At 45.6% G+C, this 16,646-nt stretch overlaps 1 protein-coding gene across 5 annotated transcripts in view; it reads left to right on the forward strand.

The window, feature by feature from the left end:
* The window catches only part of RAI14 (retinoic acid induced 14), a 153,397-nt gene extending 142,944 nt beyond the window's left edge, over positions 1-10,453 (forward strand). For all 5 annotated transcript variants that reach the window (XM_066244274.1, XM_066244271.1, XM_066244272.1 and 2 more), the window contains 5 exons: positions 1,501-1,619; positions 2,264-3,799; positions 4,890-5,039; positions 7,815-7,880; positions 8,548-10,453. In XM_066244274.1, coding sequence (XP_066100371.1) covers positions 1,501-1,619; positions 2,264-3,799; positions 4,890-5,039; positions 7,815-7,880; positions 8,548-8,625 — 1,949 coding nt within the window. In that variant the 3' untranslated portion in view covers positions 8,626-10,453. The remainder of the gene's footprint in view (positions 1-1,500; positions 1,620-2,263; positions 3,800-4,889; positions 5,040-7,814; positions 7,881-8,547) is intronic.
* Positions 10,454-16,646: the final 6,193 nt, after the last annotated feature.

The raw sequence follows: 16,646 nt of genomic DNA on the forward strand, positions 1-16,646 counted from the left end.
CAGTATCATTTGGAGCCTTTAACTTACAGAATTTAGAAATATTAAACTTTCTTATTCCTGATAGATATCAATGTTAATATAACTGAATGGTTCTTACATTGGACACTTTGAAGTTCATCCATCACATCTTTGACGTACTTTCTCTTACTTAGAATCACAGTCAGGCTCCCAATCCCCTGGTTTATTCCAGGCTCACGTGACTTCACATCATAAAGCTGCGGCTTAGGCACTGGACATCAGAAGTAAGCATATCTGCGAAGAAATGTCATTTTGCATACTTTCCAATGAAGATTAACAGTTTCATCGTAGCATTAAGTTGCTTTGTGAACATTAAAAATAACAAACAATTTAGATAAGTACTATTTGGAATGTAGTCTGTAAACTGTCGCCAGTCTACAATAAATATGAGGAGTTTGCACCAGCTACTCATCCTGCTGTATCAGTAAGCATTCTGTTTTGTCCAGCTGACATTGTTTTTATTTTTCATAAGAAGACATTCTGGTTGAAGGAAGCAGTACATTGTATAACATTCTGAAGTGAGTTTTTTGTCTCCATCAGTGAGCACTTTGAATAGCATTGCTTTAGATGCTGTTTCAGCGTGGTATAGAGTGTCTAAAAGTTGTGGTTTTCCAACAGTGTTTACTTTGGAATTTAGAGGTGACCGTATCATGCTACGGTGGTCAGCTAATGCTCTATAGGGGATGCCTAAGGTGTATCTAACCAAAAGAGTGTTGCCAGGGCAGTTGTATCGGTGAAGAGTTACAGAAGCAGCCTTGTGTCGAGAATGTAGAGGCTCTGATGGAAACCTGGAATCTGAGGAGTATGGGTTCTAGAGAAAGAAATCATGAGTCATAAACCTGAAACAGTAGATCGGGTCCAGATCATGAGGCCTTAATCTAGATAAAGGAATTTGGAGATTATTTGTAGAGGGAGAGCCATTAAAGCACTTGCACCAAAGCAATGACCCTATGAAGGCCTGTTTTAGGGAGATTAGTCTGACAGTGGTGTGCAGGCTACATTTTTACTGGAGCAGGGAGAAAGAGAGAGAGGAGGGATAAAGGGAGATTTGTTGGAAGCCATTTGCAGAATTTGAAAGTAGGTGATAAAGTTTGAACTTGTGTAATGGTGGTGGGGTTAAGAAGTGAACCAGCTTCCAGAGATATCTCTATAAAGATTCATAGGAATGAGACTCACTAGGTAGGGGAGGAACAAAAAGCAACCAAGCTATACTTAAGTGACTGGAAAATGTATGACCACATCCATCCATTTTCAGTGAGCTTCTGTGCACCCAGGCTTCTGGTATTTTGCAGGGTATAGCCCTGTAAGGAAACCCCAGTTCTTAGAATTGCTATTCATTTATCCAGCTGACAGGGCTTTTATTCATAATCGGGACTAGGAAGAAGTAGAACTGGACAGGGAAGAAAGGGAGTTTGTTAGAGGTCAGAGAAATAATAGTCGAGTTTTTAAGTATTTGTTTAAATTGCCTTTCTCTTTTCCAAGGTGCTGATAGCTTGTTGGATATAAGTTCTGAAGCTGACCAACCAGATATTCTTGCCCTGTTACAAGCAAAAGTTGCATCTCTTACCTTACACAATAAGGAATTACAAGACAAATTACAGGCAAGTAAAGAGATCACTACCACAGACTATTCTTTTGAGTCAAACTACTGGATTTTTTTAGGGTTAGTCAGATGATATTTTATTTTAAACACCTACATTAGTTTCTTTTTTTTAATATAGTTAGCCTTATGCATTTTATAGTTGCAAAATATTTCTTTCTTGAGAGAGCTATTCATTAGCTCTATTTCTATAAGTTTCTAAATTGGTAAATTATAATTATATACATAGTATGATATGTAATATGCCAAATTATGTATGTATCAATACATGATTAGCCATTCATTTGAAAAGCTGATCATTTAGCAAATTGAAGAAATTGATAAGAAATAGCTATACTAAGTCCATTCATTGCCCCTCTCAGAGGCCAGAATAACATGAAAAATTTGAGTGAAAGGCTTTACAGCCGACACAAATCTGCCATTTGGAAAGTGGCACTAAAAATCTGTTTGAACAGAGCACAGAATGGGCTTAGAGTTGGTAATCAGACTCTCCGGTCCCAGACCGTATCTTTTCATGAGGCAGGAGCACACGTGCGAAACCGATCACACTGCTCTCCCGTACATACATAGGTTCGGGATTTGTTCTCTCCTTCCTCGCCTAACCACACCTCTGATGCTATTTCTTCTTCCTGCCTTTTTTTTCAGGCCAAAACACCCAAGGAGGCAGAAGCTGACCTGAGCTTTGACTCTTACCATTCTACTCACACTGACTTGGCCCCATCTCCGGGGACACCTAGTGAAAACTGCCCCGCAGACTCCAGATCCTCTCTACCTGTTCTAGCACATTCTTTGAGCAAATCCACTGTCGACAGCGATGTCAGAATTCAGCAACTCCAGGAGATTCTGCAGGACCTGCAGAAGAGACTGGAGAGCTCCGAAGCAGAGAGGAAGCAGCTGCAGGCCGAGCTCCGTTCCAGAAGGACCGAATCCGGGTGCCTGAACAACGTGGAGATTCCCGAGAACGGCTCCGACCTCAGCCAGAAGCTTAAGGAGACCCAGAGCAAGTACGAGGAGGCGATGAAGGAGGTCCTGAGTGTGCAGAAGCAGATGAAGCTGGGCCTCGTCTCGCCCGAGAGCGTGGGGAGCCTCTCCCAGCCCCGGGAGCTCAGGATCACCGAGGAGGAGATGCGCCTGCTGAAGCAGGACCTCCAGAGCGCATTAGAAGAAAGCGAAAGAAATAAAGAGAAAGTCAGGGAGTTAGAGGAAAAACTTGCCGAGAGGGAGAAGGGTGTGGTGATGCAGCCGCCTGGGGAAGAGTACGAGGAGATGAAAAATTCCTATTGCTCGGTTATTGAGAATATGAATAAGGAGAAAGCATTTTTGTTTGAGAAATACCAAGAGGCCCAAGAAGAAATCATGACATTAAAGGATGCACTGAAAAGTCAGGTGACGCCGGAGGCTGGGGACGACGCTGGGGACATGAAGGAGGCCATGAACAGGATGATAGATGAACTCAACAAACAGGTGAGCGAGCTGTCCCAGCTGTACAAGGAAGCCCAGGCCGAGCTGGAGGATTACAGGAAGAGGAAATCCCTAGAAGATGTAACAGTTGACTATATCCATAAAGCAGAGCATGAGAAACTGATGCAGGTGACCAATATGTCCAGGGCCAAGGCGGAAGAGGCACTGTCTGAAATGAAGTCTCAGTACTCAAAAGTGTTGAATGAGTTGACTCAGCTCAAGCAACTGGTGGACGCCCAGAAGGAGAACTCTGTCTCCATTACCGAACATCTGCAGGTGATCACCGCGCTGCGGATGACCGCCAAGGAGATGGAGGGGAAGGTCAGCAGCCTCAAGGAGCAGCTCGCCAGCAAGGAGGTGGAAGTGGCCAAACTGGAGAAGCAGCTCGTGGAGGAGAAGGCCGCGCTGACCGAGGCCATGGTGCCCCGGTCTGCCTATGAAAAGCTCCAGTCGTCACTGGAGAGTGAAGTGAGTGCGTTGGCCTCAAAATTAAAGGATTCCGTAAAAGAGAAAGAGAAAGCCCATTCGGAGGGGGCCCAGATTAGAAGTGAGCTCTCACAGATGAAAAGGGAAAAGGAAACTATTCAGACTCTCTTGAAATCCAAAGAGCAGGAAGCGAGTGAACTGCTGCAAAAATTCCAGCACGCTCAGGAAGAGCTTGCGGAAATGAGGAGATACTCGGAGAGCTCTTCAAAACTGGAGGAGGACAAAGACAAGAAGGTCGGTGACAGTCCATTGCTGTTGAGTTTCTAGCTAAGACCTTCAGCAGTTTACTGTAGTTAACCTTTTGACATTGGTTCACACAAACCTGTTATGAATGCTCAGAGGCTTGGCTCATGACTCCCTCCGTCCTCCAAAAACACATTAGAATAGTAGGTTAGGCATTTATTTTAAAAAACACTTCCTTTTTCTGAAAGCATTTTCCCATATGTGGTGCCTATTTTTTCTTTAAAAATTATTTTACAGAAGCTCTTCCAAGTGTCAGAAGTAAACCCACGAACTCTAAAGGGCTTGTGACCGATCTTGAACTTGAGCTCTTTTGGAATCCAGACAGATTCCTATGTCATATGGGAACCCAAATACTTTCAAACTTAATCCTGCTTCCCTAAGCTCCATGGGCTTCCCTGACTCAGTATAAAAAATGCCTTTCTTGGCCCTTATTTCCAAAGGTGTACAGGAGGGGAGGTCAGGAATGTAGGGGGCAGGTGATTAGAGTGGTCTGGGTGCAGCATGGGGAAGGGGGTTCGTGGAGGATGGCTCTGTGCCTGTATCTGCTCTGTGTCCCAGTCCCCTGGGTCAGATGCTCTGAATGGCGTTGACTAGAGCGCCGTTGATCATTTATTCCTTTATTATAATGAATGCTTCAAAAGGGCTTCCAAAGCCAAGGGGGCAGGGGATTGGGACGTGAAAGGAGGAGTTATGTTTACTTTAAAGCAAGATGCCTAGAGATATCAGGGCTTCTAGAACTTGCTCCTGATCACCTATGTCAGCAATACTGAACAAGACAGAGCTGTCTCCAAAAAATGGGAGGGCGGGGTCACTGTCACAGCTTTTGTTACCTTTATGTACTAAAACACAGTATTTCACCTGCGGCCCTTATTGGAATATAATGGCCTTAGAAGGTTTTGTTGGGTTTGTCTGTTTTGTTGTTTCATTTTATGGGTTTCCTCTAAAATGTAAAAAAGGAATTGTTTTAAAGTCACAAGTCCCAGAGAGTAACAGAGGCTCTGTGCAGGGCTCAGGAATACCTGGAATTTTGCTGCTGCAGGCGTGTTCTTGCTTGCTGATGACGGTTTTCCTTTCTCACTAGATAAACGAGATGTCGAAGGAAGTCACCAAGTTGAAGGAGGCCCTGAACAGCCTCTCGCAGCTGTCCTACTCAGCCAGCTCCTCCAAGAGGCAGAGTCAGCAGCTGGACGGGCTGCAGCAGCAGGTCAAGCAGCTGCAGACCCAGCTGGCTGTGAGTGCGCTTGCTCTGCGGCACAGGGTGGGGTGCAGGATGAGGCCCGCTACCTGCCCCCTCGCTGATGGGGCGGCAGGAGTGAACGGCGCGCCAGCCCAGAGGAGTGTGGGCTTCAGTGAGCAATGGGCTGGGGAGGGCAAAAGAGGGGACTACTTGATTTCTAGTCATTATCTGCTGTAACCAGGGTGGATGTATCTCTGAGGAGGAGGAATCGGCCAGACAGGGCAGTAGGCTTCATGCCCGTCTCTGTACTGACTTGTCATCTGTTCTTCGTTATTCTGTGGCAGTCTAGCCGTCTCTGACGGTGACAGAAACTCTTCTTCATAGGGGCTGGCTCCCTGATGGCTGTGTATCTCCAGATCTGCAGCTGTTTCATGGCCCCTCCCTGTTATCACCCAGAAAGTCCTCAGATCTGCATTAGTTTCCTGTGATTATTGCATCAGAGCATCACACACTTGGTTTAAAACAACGCGTATTTATTATCTTAAAGTTCCAGAAATCGTCAGTCTTGCCAGACTAAAGTCAAGAAATCAGCAGGGCTGGTTCCCTCTAGAGTCCATTTCCTTCCCCTTTCTAGCATTTAGAGGTCACATGAATTCCTTGGCTTATGGTCCCTCTCTCCATCTCCGAAGCACATCACTCCATCACTGCCCTCCACCTTTGACCTGGCTTTCTCTTTAAAGGACTCTGGTGATTACATTTAAGGTGCACCCAGATACCCAGGGTAATCTTTCTCTCCATCTCAGAATCCTTAATCACACTTGTAAGGTCCCTTTGCCATATAGGTAACAGTCTCAGGTTCTAGGCATTAGGGTATGGACATCTTTAAAGGGCCATTATTTAGTTACCACAATATCAGGTAAGGTTTCAGTTGACAAGGGTTTGCATTTTCCATGCGAAGTCACGAGTTAGTCTGTCCTGGTCCCTCTCTAACTTCCATTTACAGGCAGGACCTGGGTTTTATGGTATCTGCAGTACAGATTCGATTCTGATGAGTTAGGTTTCTGCAGTCCTGACTCTGGCTGGCCACTGGTTCAAAACTGGCTTTCCGGTGTCCCCACCTCTAGCAGTGGAGGAGTAATCAGGGGAGAAGATGCCCTCTTCTGTGCTTTGCCAATGGTGATTCTTACAATAGTCAGTCTTACAATTATTCAACATTTGTCTAAGGAGATCTTATGTGTCAGTATTGTCCAAAGTGCTGATGATATAAAAACAAATAAGACATAGTCCCTGCTCTCAAAATGTATGCATAATATACCATACATTATGATATGGCTCACCATATCCTTGCTGTGCTAAGCAATCATTGATAGATGCCCAATATGCTGTGGGCAGACAGGAGATGTGTGCCTAACCAGTCTGTGTGAGTCTCGAAAGGCTTCCTGCGGGAGATGATGCTTGTGCTGAGTCTCAACGGGATGAGTAGGAGGCAGCACAGGCTGAGACGAGGCATGGCAGCCATGGTGGGAGCAGTTCTGTGGCATGGCAGGGCAGATCTGCACCGCAGTAGGCTGTCCGGTGGAGGAGTGAGGAGTCAGGTGCCTGGTGGGGCTGAAGACACAGCAGGAGGCAGAGAAAGCCTAAGAGAGGTTTGCTAGGAAGATAGAAGGGGGTGGCCAGAGGGTAGGATGCATCCAGTGGAGATTTCAGAGGCAACGACAGAGGCAGGGCTATGACCTTGAGAGTGAGGGCTGGAAGGAGGAGCAAGTCGTTGAAGCTGAAGTTGAACTGAGAGGCCAAGGTGTTAGATGGCTCATCCATGTGGATATTGCCATCAACTCATTGGTGAGAGAAGCGGGGATGGGAAGGGGGACAGAAGATACCAGAAGATAAAGTTGTCAGTGATTGAGTGGAGGTAGCTGAAGGTGGGAGGAAACACACAGAGAGAGGAGCCAAGCACACCTTCCAATGCTGTGAACTTCAGAGGAGGTTCTACAGGTTGACCTTGAGTAGGAAGAGCGTCTCATATATTCCAACACTGGCAGGAAGGAGGCGAGAAGGGATATTGGTGGACCTTTGTAGATTTTTGAAGTGATCATGCATGATAGCCTCAGTTTCATCATAAAGAGGCAAGGCCTCTTAGAAGAGTTAAGAGCTAAGACTCTTGAAATAGGCCCAGAGAGGAACCGGAATAACAGTGCCACAGGAGATGTGGAAGCTTTAACAGCTGGATGGGGGAGCCGTTTGAGAGGGGTGCCACCACTTGCCTTGCCCCCGCGGCGCCCTGACAGCTAAAGAAATGAGCTCCCCCAGGCTCTGTGGCACAGGCTCTAGTGGGTGAGCAGTACTCCCTCTAAAAGAGTGAGTTTCTAAAATCAAATTAGTACATATTTGGCCATTGTAGAAACAGGAATACAGGAAACTCTGATAAAGTTTCTAAAAATAATTGCTCATACTTCAACCACTCAGAGACAGTCACTCTTCACATTTGATGTATTTCCTTGCACTATTTATGTTGTATAAATGTATGAATTTGCATAAAATGTGTGTGTGTGCACACACGCACATACTTGCAACCAATTTGAGATTATAGTAACTACTTCTTGCATGAATTTTCTTCTACACTTGACATACCAAGATAAGAAATAGGTAGATTTGTCCCCCTAAGAATATTGACAGGTATTCAGAAATACACAGGCCTGTGCCCTCACAGCAAGTTTAAAAGCTTCCTATGTGAGCATTTGATGGAGGGAACCATTTGGGGAGCATTTGACCACACCTTGCTCATAGTTTTCTTGAATTCTGTAACAAAGTTGAATTGTCTCTTCGCAGGAATGCAAGAAGCAACACCAGGAGGTCGTATCCGTTTACAGGATGCATCTTCTGTATGCCGTGCAGGTACGGTGACACCGCCATCCCTGGGTAGCCTGAAGAAATAACTGCAGTTGGTATTGCCCAAAGTCCCATCATCAAACTAGTAAAACTCCTGAGAACTTGAGGAGAATCCTCTACATTGGGAAACTTTACAATGCCTTTTGCTTTGCTTTGGATTTCGTGTGTGAGGCCCTAACCCTGTGTACTGAGAGCAATCTCATCATTTGTTGAGAAATGAAGGAGGATGTGGCTTCTGCCGCTTCCCCAACCCCCTACTCCCCACCCCTTCAGAATCAGGAGCCCGGTCTTTATTTTCTAGGCTTGCCAATATGTTCAGAGCCATCATCACTGTGTCACCCCTGTGAGAGCTGGTGGTTTGGCTAGCTGGGCTCATATTTGCCACAGAGACCCCAGAAGCTCTGGTTGACCAGCCTCATCCTCCTCCGGTAGGGGGGTCGGTGCTGAGGAGGGTGCCCACTCACCAGCACCCGGGCCAGACTCTGACTCACCAGCAGGGGCATCTCTGACGCCGCCCCTTGTAGAAATGTGAGAATTGTTCAGGCTGACATTCCTGTGGAAGGTCAGGGCCATGGGCTTCATCCGGTCCCACCCAGCCACCTCATTCCCTTGGGGCGGGAGTGCCAGGACTTGATTTAGGTTCTAATGGATGTCTTTTGTTTGAACTTCCTAGGGCCAGATGGATGAAGATGTCCAGAAAGTACTGAAGCAGATCCTTACCATGTGTAAAAACCAGTCCCAGAAGAAGTAGAGTCCTGGCAGGACACTGCCCCTTGTTGTCCATCTCTGTGTTAGATCCGGAGTCGTTGGCGACCACGGCCATTGTTCTCATTCGTGGTGTGCACCGTGACCTAGCCTAGCTTCTTCCCTTTCCAAAGGCGTCTTTCTGAGGACTGGTCCCAGGAAAAGACTGTCCTCCTTGGAACTGCTTAGAAACTTTAAAGCACCACACGTGAAAGGCGCTGTCATCCCTTCTGCCCCCAGAGCTGGGATCAGCCGTGCCCAGGAGTCTGGCCCTGGTGCTGGTGAATGGGCACCCTCCTCGGCACCCGACCAGCAGTCTGGCTTCGCCATCACTGAGTGCTATGTTGACACCTCTGCGCAGTAAATGCAGCTTCAAGCCAGCGTCCACACTCTGGCTGTGCTGTTCAGCACAGGAGGGCTCTTTTTGCCTTTGGTTTCTGATCCCCAAACAGGATTTGACTTCTAACCAAATTTGTACAGCGCTAGTTACGCAGTGCTTGCGTACGACCCTTTATCATGGTATCCTGTGGATTTGAAAACTAATTCCATCCCCTCCCATCTGCCTTAGATAGCTCATTGCCGGCTTGTCAATCTTAGCCTGATGAGCACCATTAACTAAAATATGAAGCTTAAAAACAAAAGCAAATGGCCCTTACAATTTTTAAGTGAATCATTAACGTATCACAAATTTTCTATGCAAACTTGCCTTCTGCCCTTATCCGTGAAGCTCAGGAAATCCAGACATTTGTGTTTCAACAAGGGACAGTAAACTGCATGTTTACAGCCAAAAGAAATGCCTCATAGTTCTTAACCTCAATTTTTAAAAAAGTGTTTTTCTCTTTACAATATTTTTATTGGCTCTCAAAGATGTTTTCATATTTAAACCCCTAAGTGAAATTCTCATTAGACTATATTAACAAAATATTTTTTAGGTAACTATGCTTAAGACTTTTTGAAAGTATAACTTTTTCCTCAAAGTTTTCAGCTATAGTAAAAGATAGTTATGTATTCCAAACTCAATAGAAACTGCCAGTCCCCCTGGTTTCTATCATTGTGTCCTCAGAGCTGTAGCACATTTCTTAACATAGTAAATACTCTTTTTGCCCCTTGAATAGTTATGAGTGTCCCAGCTCCATTATAGTGCCCATAAATTATCCCTGGAAGAACTGTTAGTAACAGTCAGTTTTTCAACTTTGAAACTAAAAATCCTGATATGGTAAACATGGTGCATAGCAAAGGTCTTACAGGAAAAACGTATTTCTGTTCACTTTCCTTTCCGGTTAAAAATGTTTCTACCTTGCTTGCAACTTCCCTTACAGCATTGATCTTACTAAGGGATGTAAACAGAATACAGAAAGCTGCAAAGTATATAATTAAAAGAGTAGGCCTGCTCCAACAGGGCCCACGTTCGGCAGGGCTGCCTGGGCTCAGAGGGTGCTTGTCTGTGTTGAATGATGTGTTAATCTGTATTGGATGGCGACCTGTGACAGCAAAGCAAAAATGGCTTTCAAGCTTGGTGTTACTTTTCTTAAGTTGTTTATAGTTAAGCAATTTCAAAAATGCTCCAAAGAAATGTGAAAGGACTTTTTGTCACTGCACTTAAGAAAACACAAAACAACCCCCTCCTGCTCAGGCGCGCAGAAATGCTGCAGAGTGTAAAACTTGAGAAATTTTGTAGGATGCTTGACAAAGCGTAGCCTTTTATCTTGTTTCAGGATGTGTATTTATTACAAGTACTCTGGTTAAATATTGAAAAGTTATATGCTGTAGGTTAGCATTTTGCCTTTGTAATTTACGGGAGGTATTGCAAAAAATAAAACTCTTGTTTCCTTTTGCATCTGTTGTTGCTTTTTGTTGCAACTCCCAACCCTGAGCTCAGCTCTGGCAGGCAGGCAGCAGCTGTTTTCTTGGGTGACCTGAGACATTCTTGGTTCATGTCCGCATATATTTTACTTTTCCCTTTAAATATAGAGGCATACATGCTTCTGGACTATAGTTTTTCCACTTGATGTATCTTAGAGATTGTTCACCATCAACACACTGTATCTCATTCTTTTTACTGCTACATAATATTTCATCATGTGATTCTGCTGTATTTTATTGACCACGTTCTTCATTGATGGACCTGTAATCTGCTTCCAGTGTTTTACCATCCTAACAATGGTGTGGGGACTGTCCTTCTATAAATGTCTATGTACAGGTGTGCAGATTGCTTGGATCATTTTCAAATTGCCCATTTTCACACTTGCTCACATGTGACACATGAGCAGAGAAAAAAGGGCAGAACAGTGTATGCATCATCGCAGTGAATGAGAAAGAACGGTCTTTTTCTTCTCATGGGTTAAGAGTCATCCTTTTGTTTTCCTTACATAAACCTAAGACAAACTCAAAGCTTTTAATAATGAAACCCACCCATCTTAAGAGAAACACAGGATACCCTGTATGGGAAAGATGCTCCCCGAACGTGTTGAAGCACAGCCTTTTGCCGTGTGACACACTGTGGCATGCCAGGCGTTGACAGCAGCAGAAACACTGCCCAGCAAAGATGGGGTGATGCCTTTTGAGAAAGGTAACAGGCAGGCGGCAGGGCAAAGAGTGAGCTGGAAAAAGCAACAGACACGCAGGCATTCAGGGTAGCGATTCCTGTCGCCCAGCTCAGAGCAGAGAACTGTCAAGCATCACGGGAGGGTGTGGCGTATCTGTGAAAGGACGATGGCTCGGCTGTGATGGTCGCCACGAGTGGGCCACACGAGCTGGCTGAGGGAGCGGTCAAGGTGGGTTCCAGCAGATGGAAAGGCTCCCCTGAGCAGGAAAGCCCCAAGAGAGGGAGGTGAGTGAAAGTGAAGAAAAGGGGCATTCCTGCACATTCATTATAAATCAGGTCCTAAAACGGGAAGAAAGTATATTCAAGAACTGCGATTGGATGCGCTCTATTATAAGTGAGGTTGTATGGGGCAGGGAAAGGAGAACAGCCAAGTAATGGCAGGGATCGGTAGTAAGGGTTCCCTCTGTGTCACCTTCAGGTATTTTACACCTGTCATTTAAGTCAGGTTAAGCACTCTGGAAAACAAAGTAACTCCTCCTCTTCCCAAAGAAGTCCATGTCCTAATTCCCAGACTCCGTGGATATTTTATGTTATATGGCAAAGGGGAATTAAGTTTGCAGGTAGAACTAAGGTTCTGAGTCAGCTGACTTTAAAATAAGATCCTGGATTATGCAGATGGGCCTGATGAAATCGTAAGGGTCTTTTAAAGTGGAAGGAGTCAGTTTTAGGATGCTACACTGTTGGCTCTGAAGATCGAGGAAGAGGCCAGAAACCAAGGAGTGCAGTTAGTCTAAAAAGGGAAGAAAACAAAATTCTCCTCAAGACTCTAGAAAACCAACCTTTTCTAGCCCAGTGAGAGAACCACTGCAGACTTCTGACCTTCAGAACTATGAAATAACAAATCTGTCTTGTGTCAAACCACTAAGTGTGTGGTGTATTGCTAAAACAGCCATAGGCAACATAGACACACTGAGAGGTCTGAATCTCTACTAAACAGAAAGTTCCTGGAGATTCACATCATATAAAATGTTGGTGACTACTGATAATAAGCCAGGCACAGTGCTGAATGCTGAAGGCTTACTGGTGAACATAACAGCTCCTGCTTAGAAAGAGCTCCCAGCTGATTAAACAGGGCCTGCCACCTGGTAGGTGTTCAGTATTCACTGAGTGGGTAGATGGATATTTAGATGGATGGACTGCCCATGAGGCTCTACATGCCCTGTCCCTCACTAGCCTGTTCTGTCTCCTCATTCTTAATAGCCTTTTGCTATTCCTTGAGCCCATTAAACCTGCTCCTCAGGACTTCTGCACTCACTGTTAATATCTTAAAATGCTGTTCTAGACATCTGCATGATTTGCTTCCTCATTTTCTTGAGGTCTCTGCTCAGGGCCACCTTGTCAGAGGCCCTCCTTAACTACACCATATAAGCTAGCACACACACACACACACACACCCTCATGCCCACATCACTCTCAGGATCCCTTACCTGACTTTATTTTTCTCCATATAATTTGTCACATCCACATATGTAAGGTGGTTCATCCGGCTGAGGGAGGGAGTAACGAAATCCAGCCTACCCTCTGTCCCCAAAGCTGTACCCTTAGCAGCAGCCCAAGCCTGGCTGGAGGAAGAGGCATTTCCCCAATCCACACAAAGTTACTATTCTCTACCCCTGTGCCTTTTTCTAACTTGCAGAGATACTGTTTTGTAACAAAACTGTGTTTTATTTTCCCCTAGTGGACTAGATGCTCCCAGAGCAAAACCTTTGTGTTTTCACTAGTGCTTCCCCAATGCTTTGAACAGTATTGGGCCCACAGTAGGCAGTGAATACTGTGTTTCCCCATGTATAAGACGCACCTTTTTTCAAAAAATTTGGAGTCTAAAAACTGGGTACATCTTATACAGTGGTTGTAGGTTTCTTTACTTGCATTTCTCACATTTTCGTGCTTGTTTTTGCATCCATTGTTGAAGACTGATTCATCATCAGACACAGATCATCAGAGACAAGCTAATGGATAGGAGTTTTGACATTGATGAGGAGTTGTATGAATTTTATGATGAATAAAACTTGAGTTCAATAACTTTGTCTAATACATTTTTTCAAATTTTGGGCCCCAAAATTAAGGTGCGTCTTATACAGTAGGTATTTTTGTCTGGGTGAACAGAATGAGGCACAGAGGTGAGAAACTGAGTAGTGAGCAGAGCGTGGCAATACCCTTGTAAGATGAGACTGTGGACAGGACACTGTGGGAGCTCAGAAATCTGGCCTCTCGCTGTTGGAGAAGGTCATTAAGATGTGACCACTGGTCTGTACCTGGGCAAAGGAGACTCCCAGCCCTGCCTCTCACGCCATGCTTTGGAACGTGCACTGCACTTGCCCTTTCTGCTCCCTAAAGCTGCTCTAAGAACACAGCCCTGAGACAGAAATGTGGCAGTAAGACTATCTGAACTGGGTATTCGACTAAACCTTGTTAAGGACTCCTGTGCATGACTGAACCCAGGTTAGGCCTCTATATAAACTTGGAAGATCCAGCGGGCGGACGCAGAAATTTGATCTTGCAGTTGCCAAAGCAAGACAAGCCTCGTGAGCAAGTTCCCTTGTTTTTAAACCCACCACCTTCCAATCTGGAATGATCTGCCTTTTTCTTTGGTCTCCTTATCCTCGTGTACGGGGGCCGGTTTCAGATTACACCCAGGAAGCTTCCAAGGAGGTTGTGACCCAATACTAATCCTATCTTGAGAGGCCAGAAATGTGTTTTAAGAAATTACAGAGTCCAAGAGAAAGTTTATTTGCATTTCCTTGTTCTTAAGTGTCACAGTTACTGGAATTGGAACAATTTGGAGATAAGCCCATGTGATTTGGGGTTAGAGGAGTCTAGAAGTACCCTCTACACATGCTTCCTCCACCTGACTGTGGAATACTGGACCCAGGAAGGTTTTAGAAAGCAAGTGGTCAAGTGCTCTCACTGTCCAGGCAGGAACACTGGGACCCATGGGCTGGGGACCTGCCCCAGGCCATACAGAGTGGAAACCAAAACTGCGACATCAAGTTTATTGTTCTCATTACTGTTCCATGCTGAGAATTCTCTTTGGAAACAGTGAATAAAGGGTGAGGGCTCTTTCAAAAAATGTGGCTCAGGAACTTGAGGGTACATATTTAAATCTTAAGCTAATAGGTCTTCTGGTTACTTAAGATATATTTAAGCAACTCATTGAAATTGCTCCTCCAGAAAGGTTAGGTATCTTGGCGGTCTTGGATCAATAGCAACCTAAGAGCTGGAAAGAACAAACACCAAATGTAAACACCATCTCTCAAGTTCCTTGTAAATATTTTCCTTCCCTTTCTACCAAGCTAGGGTTTTTTTTTTTCTCTTTGCTTTTCTTTCTTTTAATGAAAAGGGGACACGGCAGCTCCAACTTGCCTTATCATAGACCCCTAATTCATTGTAGGGTTCAGGAAAACACCCTTCTAGACTGCGTGCCTGTGCTGCTCACTTGGGTACTGGCCACAATTGCCTCTGTGTTTCCGAGTTATTGTTACCACTCGGTGTATTTAGGGCCACTGAAGAGGGGTAGTATAAGAATATGTGGCTGCACAATTTAGAGCTATGTAGTGTTTGCCAAACGTGACCTCTCCCCTCAGAAATAATCTCTGAACTGCCGACGCTTAGCAGAAGTAGTGGTCCACTTCCTAAACTGCTCAATCCTTACACTTCGCTTTCCTAATTATGGGCTGCTCAAGTCTTACCCGGAGAGGCCAGCACCGTCAACAGTCATATCTGAGCTGTTCCTCCGGGATCCGCAGAGCTAGGATGCCCGAGGAGCTATTGGGGTGCAGGATACGCAGAGGGGCTCACGGGAAGTGCAGGGCGTCACCGAACACGGCCCGGGACGTCGCAGTTTTCAACAGGTAGAGTCCTGGGGCCGGACGCTCCCTTCCACCCTTGGATGGAATTTATCTCCTCTTCCTGCGTCTTCATGTTCGAGAGGTTAAATCTCTCTAATTAAAACAACAGTGGACGATTCCGCCGCAGCAGCGCGATGTCGGAGAGTCACCCTGAGGGAAAAGCCAGGAAAGCCCAGGGGGCTCGGGAGCTGCGGTTGGCCAGCGCCGCCCCGCACTCTGGACCTTAAGTGCCCGCGTCGCCATGGCTACCGGCGCCCACGCTTGCAGCCAGAGTCCCGGCGTCCCGTTCCCACGGCAACCCTGTTGTCTCCAGAACCGGAACCCAGGCGCCCAGCGAAAAGCAGACCTCGCAAAGCGTCTCGCTTCTGGAAGGGACCCTGAGGCCCCGGACAAGGTCCACCCAGTCCAGGACGCTGAGGCCGCAGAGAGCCGGGGTGTGGCTTCCCCGGGCCCCCGCCAGGGGCGCCAGGCGCGACCCTTTCCACGAGAGGTCTCCCCGCCTGTTTCCCGCCGGAGGCTCTGCGGCCCCGGCACAGCCCACAAGTCCGAAACCCAAGGAGGTTCTGATGAGTCTCTAGATACGGCCTCGGGGTGTTAAAGAAACAACTGCGGAAAAGAGGGAAGCGATTTGCATTTGAGAGAGGGGCCCAGGTTTGGTGTTAAAATTCAGTGCCATGTTGAACCTCCCAGGAACAGAACTGAGGAGTTTGAGGAGTCAAAACCACTCGGCTGGACATAGGTTTGATAAATTAGCAAGAGAAATTAGTGAAACTTTCTTTCTCTTTTGGGCTTGTAGATGTTCTGGAGTCTGAGTCAGAGAGAGCTAGCTACTCAACGTTCAGGTGGGAGTAAGGGCCATTATGCCCGGTAAAATGAGGAGCAACTTGGTGAGTGTTATTAGTCATTCGTTTTGGATTTGATTTAAGCAATAAGGATAGCCGTGAAAGTTGAATATCAACAATAATTATAATAGATTTTTTTTTTTTGGCCATTGGTTTCAACCGTTTAGTATCAGCTAACCATCAGCTAAAGTAGGCAACCCACACAGAAGCGTGTTTTAACCCCTTAACTAGGACTTCCTATTAAGTAGTGAAATGGCCCAGCAGACAAGGAGAATGAACCAACCCCCGAGAGCTGATGGCTTTGCCTGGATCTGTCTTGGTCTCATCTGTCTGCAATAACAATATCAGAATTGAGTAGGAGATCATAGTTTTGATGATTCAGGAGCTGTAAATGGGTTGACTTGAAAGGAAGGGGTGGGTGAGTCAGGGATTTTTGGAAGTTATGTGGAATAGAAATTAGGGGAAAATATTTAATTCAGAGACTTAATTTGACAAATGTCTTTAATTTCTGCTAAGTTCTCCATACATGAGTGTGCATAGTGTATTTGGATTTAATATGTGTTTTATATATATAATCACACTCACTCACTGAACTGAAACACTGGGACCTCCCACTTAAGGCAAACCTGGTTTTCCAGAATACCTTTGGATAGGTTAGACCAGGACTCTGAATGGCTATTAACATCATTTTTCAAACCTGGTGTGAAAGATTATACTTGACATTTCTTGTCTT

The sequence above is a fragment of the Saccopteryx bilineata genome, chromosome 1 (genome assembly GCF_036850765.1).
Source record: "Saccopteryx bilineata isolate mSacBil1 chromosome 1, mSacBil1_pri_phased_curated, whole genome shotgun sequence".
Taxonomy (NCBI): Eukaryota; Metazoa; Chordata; class Mammalia; order Chiroptera; family Emballonuridae; genus Saccopteryx; species Saccopteryx bilineata.